The sequence below is a fragment of the Limulus polyphemus genome, unplaced genomic scaffold, assembly GCF_000517525.1.
Source record: "Limulus polyphemus unplaced genomic scaffold, Limulus_polyphemus-2.1.2 Scaffold730, whole genome shotgun sequence".
Taxonomy (NCBI): Eukaryota; Metazoa; Arthropoda; class Merostomata; order Xiphosura; family Limulidae; genus Limulus; species Limulus polyphemus.
The window spans coordinates 434,810-449,763 of record NW_013666340.1 but is presented as its reverse complement, the minus strand read 5'-3'; the positions used below and the strand labels follow the sequence as shown (position 1 = coordinate 449,763).

The 14,954-nt window shown below is 33.9% G+C and overlaps 1 protein-coding gene across 1 annotated transcript in view; it reads left to right on the top strand.

Annotated features, from left to right (window-relative positions):
* Positions 1-299: 299 nt before the first annotated feature.
* LOC106460219 (homeobox protein Meis2-like) overlaps positions 300-14,954 on the top strand; it is a gene marked incomplete at its 5' end in the record, with an annotated part of 78,594 nt that continues 63,939 nt past the window's right edge. Inside the window, one exon of the mRNA XM_013919903.2 lies at positions 300-438. Coding sequence (XP_013775357.1) covers positions 300-438 — 139 coding nt within the window. The remainder of the gene's footprint in view (positions 439-14,954) is intronic.

Here is a 14,954-nt window from a genome sequence, read left to right as displayed (position 1 = left end):
CTGCGTATGTGAGTGAGTGAGGATCAAGAGATATTAGGTAGAAATATAAAAACACACCTGAAAAATGGCGGCATTAAAGTTTGTAGAATAATACATTATGTGGATAACAAGCACAATTCTTCAGGAAACATGTCCGTTATATAAGCATGTACAGAAAGGAGGTTTGAGTTTGTTACTCGATAAGTAAATTTGAATGATGCTGTAACAATGAATGCAAATTACATTTTGAAGATAACTTTATTTCGTCGAATGTTTTTTTTGATGACGGGCGTTTTTTTTTTGTTTTTTTTTGTTTCTAGCGACCCCCTTCTCATTCCCTTAATTCTTACGGTGGCGGCATGGAAGAAGCTCGGTCGCCAGTCGGCTCAACAGGTACTCCCGGGCCGCTATCACAGCAGCCAGCTTCGCACCTCAGCATAGACAACAACAGTGAAACCGGTGAGTTCTTTTATGTTCCTTCTTCAATACATAAAATACAATACTATTGTGGTTCATTCGTATACACTTTAATATGTGGATCCGGATTGGGGGAAGCGAAAAAAACTGGGAACATTTTCGTTTTCAAGCGTATAGCATCTGTCGTGAACACACAAACCTAAAAAAAATTAAGTAACGTCCAGAAAAAGAAATTAATCCATAAAACATTCTTTCAAAGTTTTGTATGTAAGCAAATAGAAAAAAATATATATTATAGAAAAACTATGCTGAATTAAAACTTAATGGTTGTTTTTTTTTATTTGCTATGTTTGTGCGAAAGCTATTATCATATAGATCAAAATACAGGTCCCAGTATAGTTTCAGACAACACGTTTCGTCTATTAATACTGCCCACGAGAGTGGCCCGTTACACGATTTAGGAGTTTAAAGAAAATGCTTACTGAAACTTTATATTTTTGACTACCATATTTTCTCATAAAAATTAGCACACATTAACACATGTTATGAAAGAATAAAGTCAATATTTATATTTCATCAAGGCTGTTGTAAAGTGTGCGAAAAACCTTACACACACACAGATAAACTTTAATAAATATCAAGGAGCATGCGTGAAGGCCTTGTGGACGACAGAACTACAGAAACTTGAAAACGCGCGATTCTCAGCAAACCATTTAAAAGTTTACACCCCACCACCCCACCCACAAAAAACGTAGATTATACTGATAAAAGGCCTATATAAGAGGACTTTCGTAAACTTCCTACAGAATGGGTAATAAATGAGTAACTTATTTTTCACGAGATTTAAATTTGATTACATTACGAAATTGTTAGAAACGTTACTTATACATGTTGTTTTGTACAAGACCTGTAAAGGTTCTATATTAAAAATGTAAGGCTTAAAAATTTAAACGGTAATCTATGATGCTTCAAATGTCTTGTGGTTTTTGAGTGACAACGCGGCTTAATTCTAATATTCCAAATGTGGTACTTTGTCACCGATATATTACTTTATGTGTCGTGTTAGACGATTCAAGAATGTAAAACATAAGCTTATGCATGTCTTTAGAAAAAGTTAAGCTACGTTGAACTAATATGGAGAATTATAGTTTTCGGTATATATTTGTAATAAGTATTTTGCAGCATCGTCTTTGACAATAAATCAAACACAACTATGTTCGGAGCATGCATACACAGCTAAGTCGTATATCACGACTGAACAATTTATATATATATATATACATATACATATGTAGAGAGAGAGAGAGAGATCACGTGGACTTATGTTATACTGATTAGGGCGCCCGACTCGCAATCTGTGGGTCGCGGGTTCGAATCTCCTTCCCACCAAATATGCTCGCCATTTCAGCCGTGGGGCCGTTATAAAGTTTCGGTCAATCCCACTATTCGTTGGTAAAAGAGCAGCCCAAGAGTTGGTGGTGGGTGGTAATGACTAGCTGCCCTCCCTCTAGTCTTACACAGCTAAATTAGGGACGGCTAGCGCAGATAGCCCTTGTGTAGCTTTGCGCGAAATTCATGATAAACCAAACTGACTTATGGTATACATATAAATATCTTGCAAAATGTGGTACTCATATTTGGGTGATTATCGTAAGTTTTTTGGAATTGCTTAATTGAACGTTTAAAATTTACTGGAAACATTTTTCAACATAAAATGCCCCCCAGTGGCACAGCGGTATGTCTGCGGACTTAGAACGCTAGAATCCGGGTTTCGATACCCGTGGTGGGCAGAGCACAGATAGCTCATTGTGTAGCTTTGTGCATGATCATAAAACAAAGCAATCAACATAAAATAATTTCAGTTTTGTTTTTGAACTTAATTTTGACGCTTGCTATTAGCTTTATGCAAGTTGCGTCCAATTTTGTGTAAAACATATACCATGATAATGTAATCTTGTATTAAAAGCATTTTTAAACTAGGTATTTGTATTACTTGTTATTATTTACAAAAAAAAGAGGTGGAACTCCTGTATAACTTTTAATACAGGAAGTAAGAAGCCTGGGTTGCATCAGTTTTTACAGTTTAGCTATTTGATTGTACGACGCCAAAATTAACGTGAAATATCTTTTATTTGTTCCACCATCATTTCTTTACTGTTATCGGACATGGTTCGTCATCATGTTAAAAAGCTAGATTAAGAAATGTCAACACGAATCATATAAACGTTCAACTAGGTTGCTGTGGCAGAATTTTCTGAAGTGCTCATCCATAGCTTTAGTTTGTGTACTAGAAACACGTTAAAAGTTTGATCACGTTGTATTGATTTAGTTTATGTTCATCGATACTCAGTTTTGAGGATAAAATAAATTAAACCGGAATGAAAAATTAATAAGATAATTAAACAAGATATTGGTTGAGTTGATGTTATAAAGTAAATTGGGTTATCTGTTTTATCTGTACGGTTGATTTAACCATTCTGTACGTTTTGTAGATAATTCGTTGTACTAATTCTGTATTGTTCTAGAGATTTGGTTGCAACGGTTCTGGGTTTTTTAGAAATATGTTCGTGGCTATCCTATGTTTTCTATACAGTTGGTCGTTATTGTTCTGTGTTTTTCTAGACAGTTGGTGTTACGGCTAGCTATTATGCGTTTTCTATACAGTTAGCCACTGTTCTGTTTTTGCAGACGGTTACGACTGTTTTTTGCTTTATATACAGTTGTTTTTGTTATTCTATATTTTCAAGACAGTTGCTATTCTGTATGTTATAAAAAGTTGTTTCTGTTATTCTATGTTTTCAAGACAGTTGCTATTCTGTATTTTATATAAAGTTGTTTCTGTTATTCTATATTTTCAAGACAGTTGCTATTCTGTATTTTATATAAAGTTGTTTCTGTTATTCTATATTTTCAAGATAGTTGCTGTTCTGTATGTTATAAAAAGTTGTTTTTGTTATTCTATATTTTCAAGACAGTTGCTATTCTGTATTTTATATAAAGTTGATTTTGTTATTCTATATTTTCAAGGCAGTTGCTATTCTGTATGTTATAAAAAGTCGTTTCTGTTATTCTATATTTTCAAGACAGTTGCTATTCTGTATTTTATATAAAGTTGTTTCTGTTATTCTATATTTTCAAGATAGTTGCTGTTCTGTATGTTATAAAAAGTTGTTTTTGTTATTCTATATTTTCAAGACAGTTGCTATTCTGTATTTTATAAAAAGTTGTTTCTGTTATTCTATATTTTCAAGACAGTTGCTATTCTGTATGTTATAAAAAGTTGTTTTTGTTATTCTATATTTTCAAGACAGTTGCTATTCTGTATTTTATATAAAGTTGTTGCTGTTATATATTTTCAAGACAGTTGCTATTCTGTATTTTATATAAAGTTGTTGCTGTTATTCTATATTTTCAAGACAGTTGCTATTTTGTACGTTATATAGTTGAACAATTAATTTATCTTATAATAGCTTATAGTTTTCCATTAATAGATCATGGATCGTGCTTTTTCTCTTATAAATTTTGATTAAACATGCAATGATATATTTGTTACACATACGTACACATTCTTTCTGAATAAAGAAGACGTGACTGAATTATTTAGTTATGTCATAAAAACCTTGATTATAATTTTAAAACCACTTGATATAATATGCTTTTAATGTGCAAAAAAAAAAAACAGGATTGAAAAACAAATTACAACCCATATGCTTTTCATCGAAAGTATAAGGACATTAATCATTCGTTCAGGTTTGAAAAATAGTATCAGAAAATCTTTGTTCTTTATAATGGAAAACAAGACGGTAAATGGTAGAACAAGATAAATTAGAATTGTCTTAACTATTTATTATCTTTTATTTCAAGTGAAAATCAAACAAAATTTGTACATTTTAAAATCCAAGAACTACCGACTATTAAGACATGTTATGGTCAAATGGGATAACATATAATTATTATTTTCTTAAATCTCTATGCATGACTGCACAAAGATAACGTTTATCGTGGACAAAAATACTTTACAGAAATTTCGTTATCATCTGGAAGTTCAACTAGTGATTGCAGCAGAAAAAAAAAAATTTGTAGTTAAAGCTATTTAATTCATGTGTTTCCTAAACTACAGTGAGCAAACACGTAAGCGTAAGCATTATGGGGCTTAGAGGGGGGTTGGGAAAGTATGGAATTTTATCCAACAAATGAGATAGGCAGTTGAGTCCGTGGTTACGAAATAAGTTTAATTGACTAAACGCAAAGGTATTCTTAAAGACTATGTTTTGGAGTCATGGCTTAGGCCCGAGCCATAGCTTCGTCTGAGGTATGACTGCTAATTATCCTTAAAAAAAAAGTTTAAATGAGATTATGCAAGAGTGTCATTTTAGTGCAAGTAGAGTAACAGTGATAATATTAAAAGTATTATCTTAGCCACACTTCGCTGTACAATTTAGATAATTATGTTTTGACCTTAAGCAAGAATAAACCCAAGGTGCCTCTGATTCCCCCTTGTTGTCAACGGTGGCATTATCTTAATTACACATAATAGTGACTAATGATCCTGGTGACACAACACTTAGATACGTTAATGTTATAAACAAGCTTAAGGTAAACTAAGTAGTTGTAATAACTAACTAACTTTCCCTCACTTCTTAAGGTTGAATACATATTTGCATTTAGCATACACATAAACGTAGCTCAGAATTACCATATCTGTTTCAATCTAGTTTGACACCAACCTCCATATTTAATTTTTACAAATTCTATTGATATACACCATTTTCTCTAAGTTGACAAGGAAGTGAAAAGAAAAATCAAAACAAAAGAATAACTATCCATATCTTGTCATGTGTAACAGTGTTTGAATCCATTACTTCCTTTTAAAGTAGAACATTCTTTTAAGGGCTCTACTGTTTTAATGTTGCATAAAGTTTTAATTCAGATGTCTTGGTGATCTCATTTCTAACATTTTAGTAAATTACAAACTAGGCCGTTTTGGTATTCTTACTAAGGAAAAATTATCACACATTTACTTGTTGATCGCTGCAAAACAGGAGGAGATGAATTGTGGACTTTGGTGACTTGTGGACAAAGAGGTGTACACAGTTAAAAAACAACATATTGTAATTGTTCCTTGAAACAAACTTTCTAAATGAAGCAAAACTGAGAAGAAAAATAAAGGCAAGCAAGTTAACTGGAAATAAACATATAAAAGTAGCAAACTAAGGATAACCAGGCTTTACTCTAAAATAAGAGAGAATAGAACCAAGATACTCTGGCACGATTGGATGACACAAAGGGGAATGTTAAGAGCCTCTCTCTGGTCGACTGGTCACATAAATCTCTGCATTGGAACTAATTTTATAACGAAAAATGATCTGGGAAGTGGCGCCTCCTTTGATAACTGGCCAATCACAAGCAGTTAAACTTAGTTTGCCATCTTTTCTCTTGGCTGTCTAGTTGGTAACTCCATAAGGCCAGCTTAAGTATCAGAAAGCCAAAAGACCAGTGAGAAGACTGACACAGTCTAGATTGGCAACAACTACACAGGTGACAAATTCCAGGTTCATTTTGCCGATCTAAACCAGATCTTTAGGTGAAGTTCTAAAAATTGAAACGTTTATTGTCTGAAAACATAGTTATTGATACTTATTGTTTAACCAACGGTTTAGTTTTATCTTCATTTATCTTCAATACAAATTTTACGATTTTTTTAAGCATTCGCATTCCGTTTTATTGAAGAAATTAGAATTATCTTACAGTGGAAGTCTTTAGGTGTTTCATTTCGGTCCTATACGAACGATATCCATGAAATTACTGAAATTGTGACTTTTAAAACGAAAACGTTTGCTAAAGAGAGAAACAATGGTGGTAGCGTTTGACTTAATGAAATACTGCACGCAAAGGTTCGCTTTAAGCTGCTTTTGTAAGAAAATCATATTAATGGGCTTATGTGTGTATAACATATTTCATTAAAGCCTGATATGGGAGAAGTTTACGAAGCGAGTCTAGTCAGTATTTGTTTTAACGAAATTAAAAATATTAATCAAATATTTATCTCTGACCATTTAAACGTGACTGTATTTTTCTAACTTGATAACGCGTGGTGTAAAACTAGAGGGCTATTGTGAAGATTAATATCATTAAGCCTACTTTTAATTCTTAAGTACGATATTTATGGTATTGTAGTTTTATATAAAATCTAGCTTTAATATCGTTTAATAAATATTTTCTCTTTATGATTTAATTTTTTTTTTTTACAAATTTGAATAGGTTGTTTTATCGGGTCCCACTTGGCGTTATCATATGGGCAGAGGAAAGGGGGGTAGTCAAGCTAAAATAGTACCAGATTAATATGGGTAATTTAAATTACCATCTAAATAATCGCTGTAAATTTTCGCACAGTCCTTTTCTAAAGATTAACACAGGTCTAACACCATCCTGAACATAGTCAGCAGCATGCTCTGGACACAGGTCTAACACCATCCTGAACATAGTCAGCATGTTCTGGACACAGGTCTAACGCCATCCTGAACATTGTCAGCATGCTCTGGACACAGGTCTAACACCATCCTGAACATAGTCAGCATGTTCTGGACACAGGTCTAACACCATCCTGAACATAGTCAGCATGTTCTGGACACAGGTCTAACACCATCCTGAACAAAGTCAGCATGTTCTGGACTTTAGGCTTCATTTAGCTTCTTCCTCTCCACACCTTGTCATGCCAGCATAATCTTCGAATTAATTATTTTCCCTATTGGACGGTAGGTATTAAATTTATATTTTAAATCAACCCTAAGGTCGGGACACTCCAATTATTCTTCCCCGTACGAATTCCTCAGTATAATATTTCGGTAAGTGTGGGTCGAGTTTTCCACAGGCCTCTTGTATTATTTTACTTGATTTCGATACCCAAAACGTCTTCTCAAAATTAAGAAAAAATCAGTGATTAGAGTGTACTAGTCTGTGCATCCCCCCCCCCAGTGGCACAGCGGTATGTCTGCGGACTCACAACGATAGAAATCGGGTTTCGATACCTTTGGTGGGCAGAGCACAGACAGCCCATTGTGTAGCTTTGAGCTTAATTCCAAACGAACAAACTGTGTATCCGAGGTTCCGAAGTAAGCGCCTCGTTACCGCCAAAAATAAAATCACATTCCGCTTCTTGGAGCCATGAGCACGTTATAAAAGTAACAATCAAATCACATTATTCATTCAGATAGAAGTAGCCCAAGAGTTAGCAGTGGGTGGTAGTAACTATCTGCTTTCCCTCTAGTATATCACTTCAAAATTAGAGCCGGCTTGCTCAGATAGTCTTCGAACAGCTTTGCTCGAAAATTCAACCAACAAACTAACAAAAGTAAGAAAAACGGCAGAAGTCCATAGATAACATACCCCCAAATCAAGTAAAACAGCAAAAGTGTGCATATCAAAACTCATTCCATATGTTGAACACATAGTGCCTAAATCCATTTTCAGTGAATGTTTCAAAAGTATAGTTTGTTAAATAATATGAAGACAATGTGTGAATATGGTAAATAGCCCTCCCCTCTACCGAAAAACAAACAAAATTTGCTTTATTTTTGTACTGAAAGTTTTTCTAGAATAGTGTTGTTTTATTATGCTAAGTTCCAAGTACTATAAAATTATCTATCTACACAGCTTTTATAATCTTTATTTTCTATATTCGTTTGCACACTGTTAACGTACATTGTACTTCTGGACTACAACGATCAACAAAGATACGTAAACACACCTTACAAATACGCGTAAAACATGAAACGTGTTTATACATATACAAGTGGACGTATTCCATAAATTTATTATGAATTTATCGCTAAACACTGCAAAGAAGAAATAAATCTTGTCTTTTAAATATAATGCATATTATTGTTACTTTTTAAATGGATCGTGCTTTAAAAGTAAAACAACTTTGCTAACGGTATTGTAATAACTGTGAATTGAAGCCTTGCAAAATGTTTACTGCCTATATTCGTTGGTTATTGTTATTCTCACATTCTACCTTCTGTTTAAGTTCTTGGTAATGAATGAAATTTTCGTCATAAAAACACAAATATTTTATATATACTTGTATAATTTTGTGTTATGCGAATCCTTGTTTTGTTATTTCTTCTATCTTTATATATATTCCAAGTAACTCTACTCTTATAATTAGCGAAATTATGCTAAAAAACAAAATGTAAATTTAAGTATATGTATACATAAATATAACTTTAAGTACGACAACTAAACGCTGGAAATATTATTCGAATTAATTCATATACACCTGTGTTTACGTACTATAGGAGTTCATATAATTTTACTGGAGAACCGCAGTAATCATACTTCCAGTAGATTTTGTTCGTGCATGTTACACGGCCTAGGTTACAGCCCTCAAGTTGATCGTCAAGGTGTTTGGCAGGCTGTAGTTGAACTCAGGTTGGTTTCTTTCAACCCTATAATTAACCACATGACTATTATATCCTCTCTCCCCCTGTGTACGTGTATTTCTATGTTCTGCTCTAAAACGCTAAGCAGGCTATAAACCCGTCCCAGTGACAGACACGGGCACGCTGAGAGGAGGGGGGTTGGAATCTTTTCTGGTGCACCTCTGTCAGCTGGCTTGTGGCCCCAGGGGTTGATGGACGGAGCGGACTAACTCCCCGAGATCTGAACAATCCCTCAGGGTTTTCAGCTGGTGTTCGTTTTCTAAAGCTGGGCTCCGAGTGTTTAATAAACATCACGTGCTTCGATATATCTTTTGGGATATGTATATTCCTGGCCCGAGGTGTTAAGATGTGTGAGCAACAGGCCAGACAAGTTGAGTGTAGGATCTACTGGATTTGTGAAACAGATCACTCACTTTCAGGCATGTATGTATATAGATTACTGCGGCAGATACAGTTATCATTATCAATAGTGTGTAAAAATACATAAGTAGATAACAGGTATTTTAATTCCACCAGTTCTGTTTGCAATAATGTGCTGTTAAGGAATTATGTAATAACTTGTCCATTAAAAAAAAAAAAAAAAAAGATCGAGACTGTTATTCACACTACATCAATTAAGTGTTTCAACAGAATGTCGTGTTTGAGAAAAAAACTCTGTACAACTCTGAGTAGTGGTAAATATTTGTACAACTTTGCCCAGTGGTGAATAACACACGGCTATATGTATACTTTTAACAGCATCTGCTAAAATGAAAAACCAGACGAAAGAAACGGAGCTGTTTTTTAATGAATAAAGCCTTATTTATTATCATATTAATTATATTTATTCCTCAATATATATAACATACAAATCTGTACCAGTTAGATCCTTTCCACAAATACACTTATAAGGTTAAAAACAGCACGGAGGACACAGCACAGAAAGTCCATTGTGTAGCTTAACAATAAAAAAACAAACGTTCCCAAAACCGGCTCATTAACCTATAATGGGCACTTTTTACATTTGATAAAAACGTTATTCTGACAAGTAATAAGAATAAACATTATTTTTATATTAGCAGGCTGGACGTGACCTAGTGACAAGAGCAACCCAAGTTTGTTTCTTTGTTTTAGAACAAAGCCACAGTCGGCTCTGCTGTGTCCACCGCGAGAAATCGAACCCCCGATTTTAGCGTTGTAATTCCCTAAATGTACCGCTATCTTACAGAGAGACAAATAACCCAATAGTTGACGGTAGACGTTGTTGACTAGCTGCCTTCTCTCTGGTCTATCAGTTCAAATTAGGGACGAATTTACGTAGTCTAACTCTTGTGTAGCTTTGTGCGAAAATTCTAAGTAAAAAATCGAACAATTAACTTAAAGATACTTTACAACCAACACCCAAGATGATGTTCTGTCAGAACCAGTAGGAATAAAGTTTAGATCAACAATAACGTTTGGAGTCAATACCTAAAAAGCCAACAAAGACACTAACATTTGAAAGCGCTGGAATGTAATTATTTTCATGTTAAAACTAGGTCCCTACCCTAATGGAAAGTTCCGATTGCTTAATATCTAGTCTAGACATAAATTGACTTCACCCCTTTTTTTTGTTTGTTTTCAAGTTTATTTTATTTGTTATTCACAATAAATGAACTCTTTGAAAAAATGTCGACAGTCCTTATGAAAAAGAACTTAGACGGCAAGGTTTTTTTAAAATAAATCCTGGAGAAAACTATATAAAGTATATAAAAAAATGTAAAGTTGATGGAAGTAGCTATGCTTATTTTGGACATGTTTCTCTCTTCGTAGTAGCTTAAAATGTACTGATAAACTTTTGTCCATAACTAATAGTCCCCAGTGGCACAGCAGCATGTCTGCGGACCTAAAATACTAGAAACTGGGTTTTGATACTCGTGGTGGGCAGAGTACAGATAGCCCATCGTGTAGCTTTGTGCTTAATTACAAATAAACTAAAAACCGGCTTATACCCGTGATGGGCAGAGCACAGATAGCCCATTGTGTAGCTTTGTGCTAACTTCGAAGAAACAAAGAAACTATAATTGAGCGCAACTGATTAATAGAGAAAAGAAAAGGAACAGACGGATTTATTTTATTTTATCTTTTAAGTTTGTTTGCGAAGAGACAGTGCTGTGCCATTGGTGGGCTACCTTTTAAGATTTCCTTTTCCTCTGGTTGCCATTCACGTTATAAAAACTGGTATTAAGTTTGAACTAAACCATGACCGAAGTATGATACCCATTTTTAGAGCTTACTTAATATAACAGACTACTGGCTTTGGTCTTGTATCTATATATATTTTTACTTGTATATTACTTTTGGCTTTAGATCTTAGTGAAAGTTTACTTTAAATGACTATAAACACTCTGTCACCTTGCCACGAGGGTTTGTAGAGATGATTGTACTCATTTCAACTATAATAAAAAATAAAGGCAAGGAGACGTAAGATGGTGGCACTCATTTTATTCCTTTGTGGTTTTAATCTGTAAAACACACGTTGAATCCCGCAGTGTTGAGGCTTAAAGCCGTTAGAAACAATAAACAGCTATAAACAACCCTGCTCTCTCTTTTTTTTTTTTTTTCTTGATCAGGCGTTCCTCAGATAGAATTGAAAGCACAAATATTAAATTGAACATATGGTGTCCAATCTTTCTCTATCACATTTTTACAGCATCTTTAATGTAAAAACATCTATTTTTCGAATTTAAGCTCATCAGGAAAGTTACATAAATGGGTTGAGTGATAGGCTAGAGGGAAGACAGTTAGTCAACAGAATCCACCGCCAACTCTTGGGCTACTCCTATCTGAATCCATGGTCCCAAAGTTCAGAGAATATTTTTGGGTCAACTGGATGTGAGAAATGAATCCTTGAAATCACATTCCGAGCAGTTAACCGTTAAGCCACGCCGGCCCAGAAGTCCGATGAGTTTTAATCGCATTTCATTTCACTTCCCCTTTTAACTACATAGTTGATATTTTACAAGTTTTTAAGTGTACCAAGGATTTGACTTGCCTGGTTCTAGGAAAATTGACACTTACACAAAAAGATAGATACAAGTTAATGTATTTATTTTTTATTTTGTAGAAAATTTATTTTTTATGTAGAATAAACACACAGTTATGAGTTCATAAAACACCTCTTAAAAAAAAACACTATGTGCATACATGCAGATAAGTTAAATTACAGAAGGTATTTTATTATTCCTAGAGAATTAAAAAATATAAAAACAACTGTATTGTAACTATAAACTATTATCGTAATACATAAACAATAGAGACACGCCTTGAATCGTCCGAACAAATACAATTATTTGTAAGAAAGGAGACCGTTATGTATTTCTTATGAAAATACAACTCTGTTCATTTCCACGTTAAAAAGATTGTGACAGTTCGTAATAAGTAAAACAATTATTCGTAAGAAAGGAGACCGTTATGTATTTCTTACGAAAATACGCCAAAACATTGTGACAACTTGATTGTTTGTGATTAAGCACAAAGCTTACACAATGAGCTACCTGTGCGCTGCCCACCACGGGTATCGAAACCCAGTTTCTAGCGTTGTAAGTCTGTAGACATACCGCTGTGCCACTGGGAGCTCGTGATAACTATATGTAATTAATTATGAACAGTGAAATCAAAGATAAATTATCTATTTCTCATTCTTATATTAATTTAAATAACAAATACTTACACAGTAGAAAGTGTAAACATATTACTTAGGCTATAATTTGTGTTTCAATAAAAGTTGGGCATACAATATTGCCGCAACGTTGTGAAAACGTTTTCCTCCTTTCTAAATTTTCAAGAGCGTAAATCGTACAAAAATATATGGAATAATGTTGTTCAAATGTTCTAAATGTTGTTCAAATGTTACATGTTCTAAAACATGTAAACTGTTATTTGAATTTGTATAAATTGTTTATTTCATTAATATATATATTTTCACCATTAACGTCTAACAGTGCCATAACGTTGTAACAACATATAATGCATGGCGTTGTGGAATTTATCAATGCACAACTATTCGGCAACGTTGTGTGTTAGCTGGGTTAGTTTTAAATGATTATAAATACAATCTTTTGAATTTGGGGAGGGGGGGCAATTCTATTGGGGCAATTTTCCTAATACCGACTTGCCGGAATGAAACTTTCGAAACTATTATAGAATAAATACAAAATTTCCCCTGCATTTATCCTGAGCGTTTCAAACTATAATTGTAACACAGACATAATATTACAGCTATAGGTTTGAGAAGGCTTAACTTTCAACTGAAGTATTGTAGTCCAGATCGCTCCAGCTGTATGTAGGTATTGTCTTCTATCCAGCTTGGAACCTTTTAATGCTTTCCACTATACCTCAGCTTTCCACTATACCTCATCTGTGTAAATAAAACATCGTAAAGACCCGTATGAATAATAAAAACAGAAATATTGTATTCTAGACACATATTTCATCAAATACATCAATGAAATTTGAACAGTTTACAAAACACTTAGAGTATAAGATGAACTGTTTGTAAATTAATTAGGCACAGCCTGTCAAATGTCTCAGGAGTCGTTAACTTTGTCGAACTCTGGAGTGTATTATAAACACTTTAGTTCCTCATCTACACCAATGAAATTCGAACAATTTATAGGCCACTTAAAGTGTAAAATTAGTTTTTGTAAATGACTAAGGCATGATCTGTCATATGTCACATAAGTCGTTAACTTTGTCAAACTCTTGAGTGGCGATAGTGGGTGTATGAAGGTTTTGTTCTTATGAAACGTGATCCCTTTCTAGCTACAGGGTCTCTGTCAAGTTTCTCTATAGCCAGCCACCTCTATCGTGTACAGCCTGTTTCTCTATAGCCAGCCACTTCTATCGTGTATAGTCTGTTGTTCATCTGCTTCTGGAGGGATAAAGATAATCATGTAGCTAACATTTCCTGTTTTTTTTTTTTTGTTGGTTCTAGTGTGATGTTTCACATCAGTATTGGATGAGAATAGAGATAAGGGAATATACTTCAAATACATAAAACAACTACAAAACTTACTTTAAAATATTATCTCTAAAATGAGTTTCGAAAACAAAAGATTAATTTGTTTTTTAGATAGCAGTACCCACCTTGAAAGATAAGCACCTAGAACCAGCGCCGCCACGTTCTTATAAGCGCTAGTGTAATTACAATATAATGCTGAATGGGCTGATCAATGGCTGTACATAGAATAGGTGATGTATCTCCACTATTCTAGGTGCTCTATTTCAGCAGATACCTCTCCAGCAAGAGTGCTTTTTATTATTTCCATATTGTTTTTGTACCCTAATTTTAATTGTCTGTTCTAGATATAAATAAGAAACACTAATTTCAAAGTAGGTACGAAGTCATTAGCAGAGAACTAGAGGAGCCATATAATTTTTTTGTAATTAGCCATACGTTTCAACACGGGTATAACTATATCTCAAGATATTTAACAACTTTATATCATTTGATAACCATTAAAGCCATTGAAGCTAAGACAAATATTCGCCTTTACTAAAATTGGCAAATATTTATTTCTTGGAACACGATAATTAATGCTAGTGCTCAACAATGAGTATACTAGGGCAAAAAAAAGTACCTATTTGCATTTATAAAATGCAACTCAATAAAAGTGTTTTATTTCATATAATTCATGGAGATTATTTCCGAACGAAATTTCACAGTGAAATACAATGAATATCTGTTTAACTTTGTGGCGTGAGTTTGTACTAGCGGATAATTTGCAGGACTCGCTCTGTTGTGATATATTGCAACTTAACGGTCCGTGTAGCGTGTTTACTGAAATATTTCACAGAGTGTTAAAAACAAAACACGAACAGTTTGAGCTTAAACAAAGAAGGTTATATTCAACATGCTGGTGTTACACGGGAGGACGCATACTTTCAATTATAATAAAGTATCTGTCTATGTAGCGAACACGAAATGTCTTTAGAAAAAAATAGCTAAAATGACAGTAAGATAAAGATTAAAAGTGGCCAACCGCTTCTGATATGTCCAGTCTCTCTCTGGTGGTGGGAACAAATAAATATAAGTCTTACAAATTCGATGACGAGGAACCCACTTTGAGACTATAATGGCTGGAGACAGCTTAAATG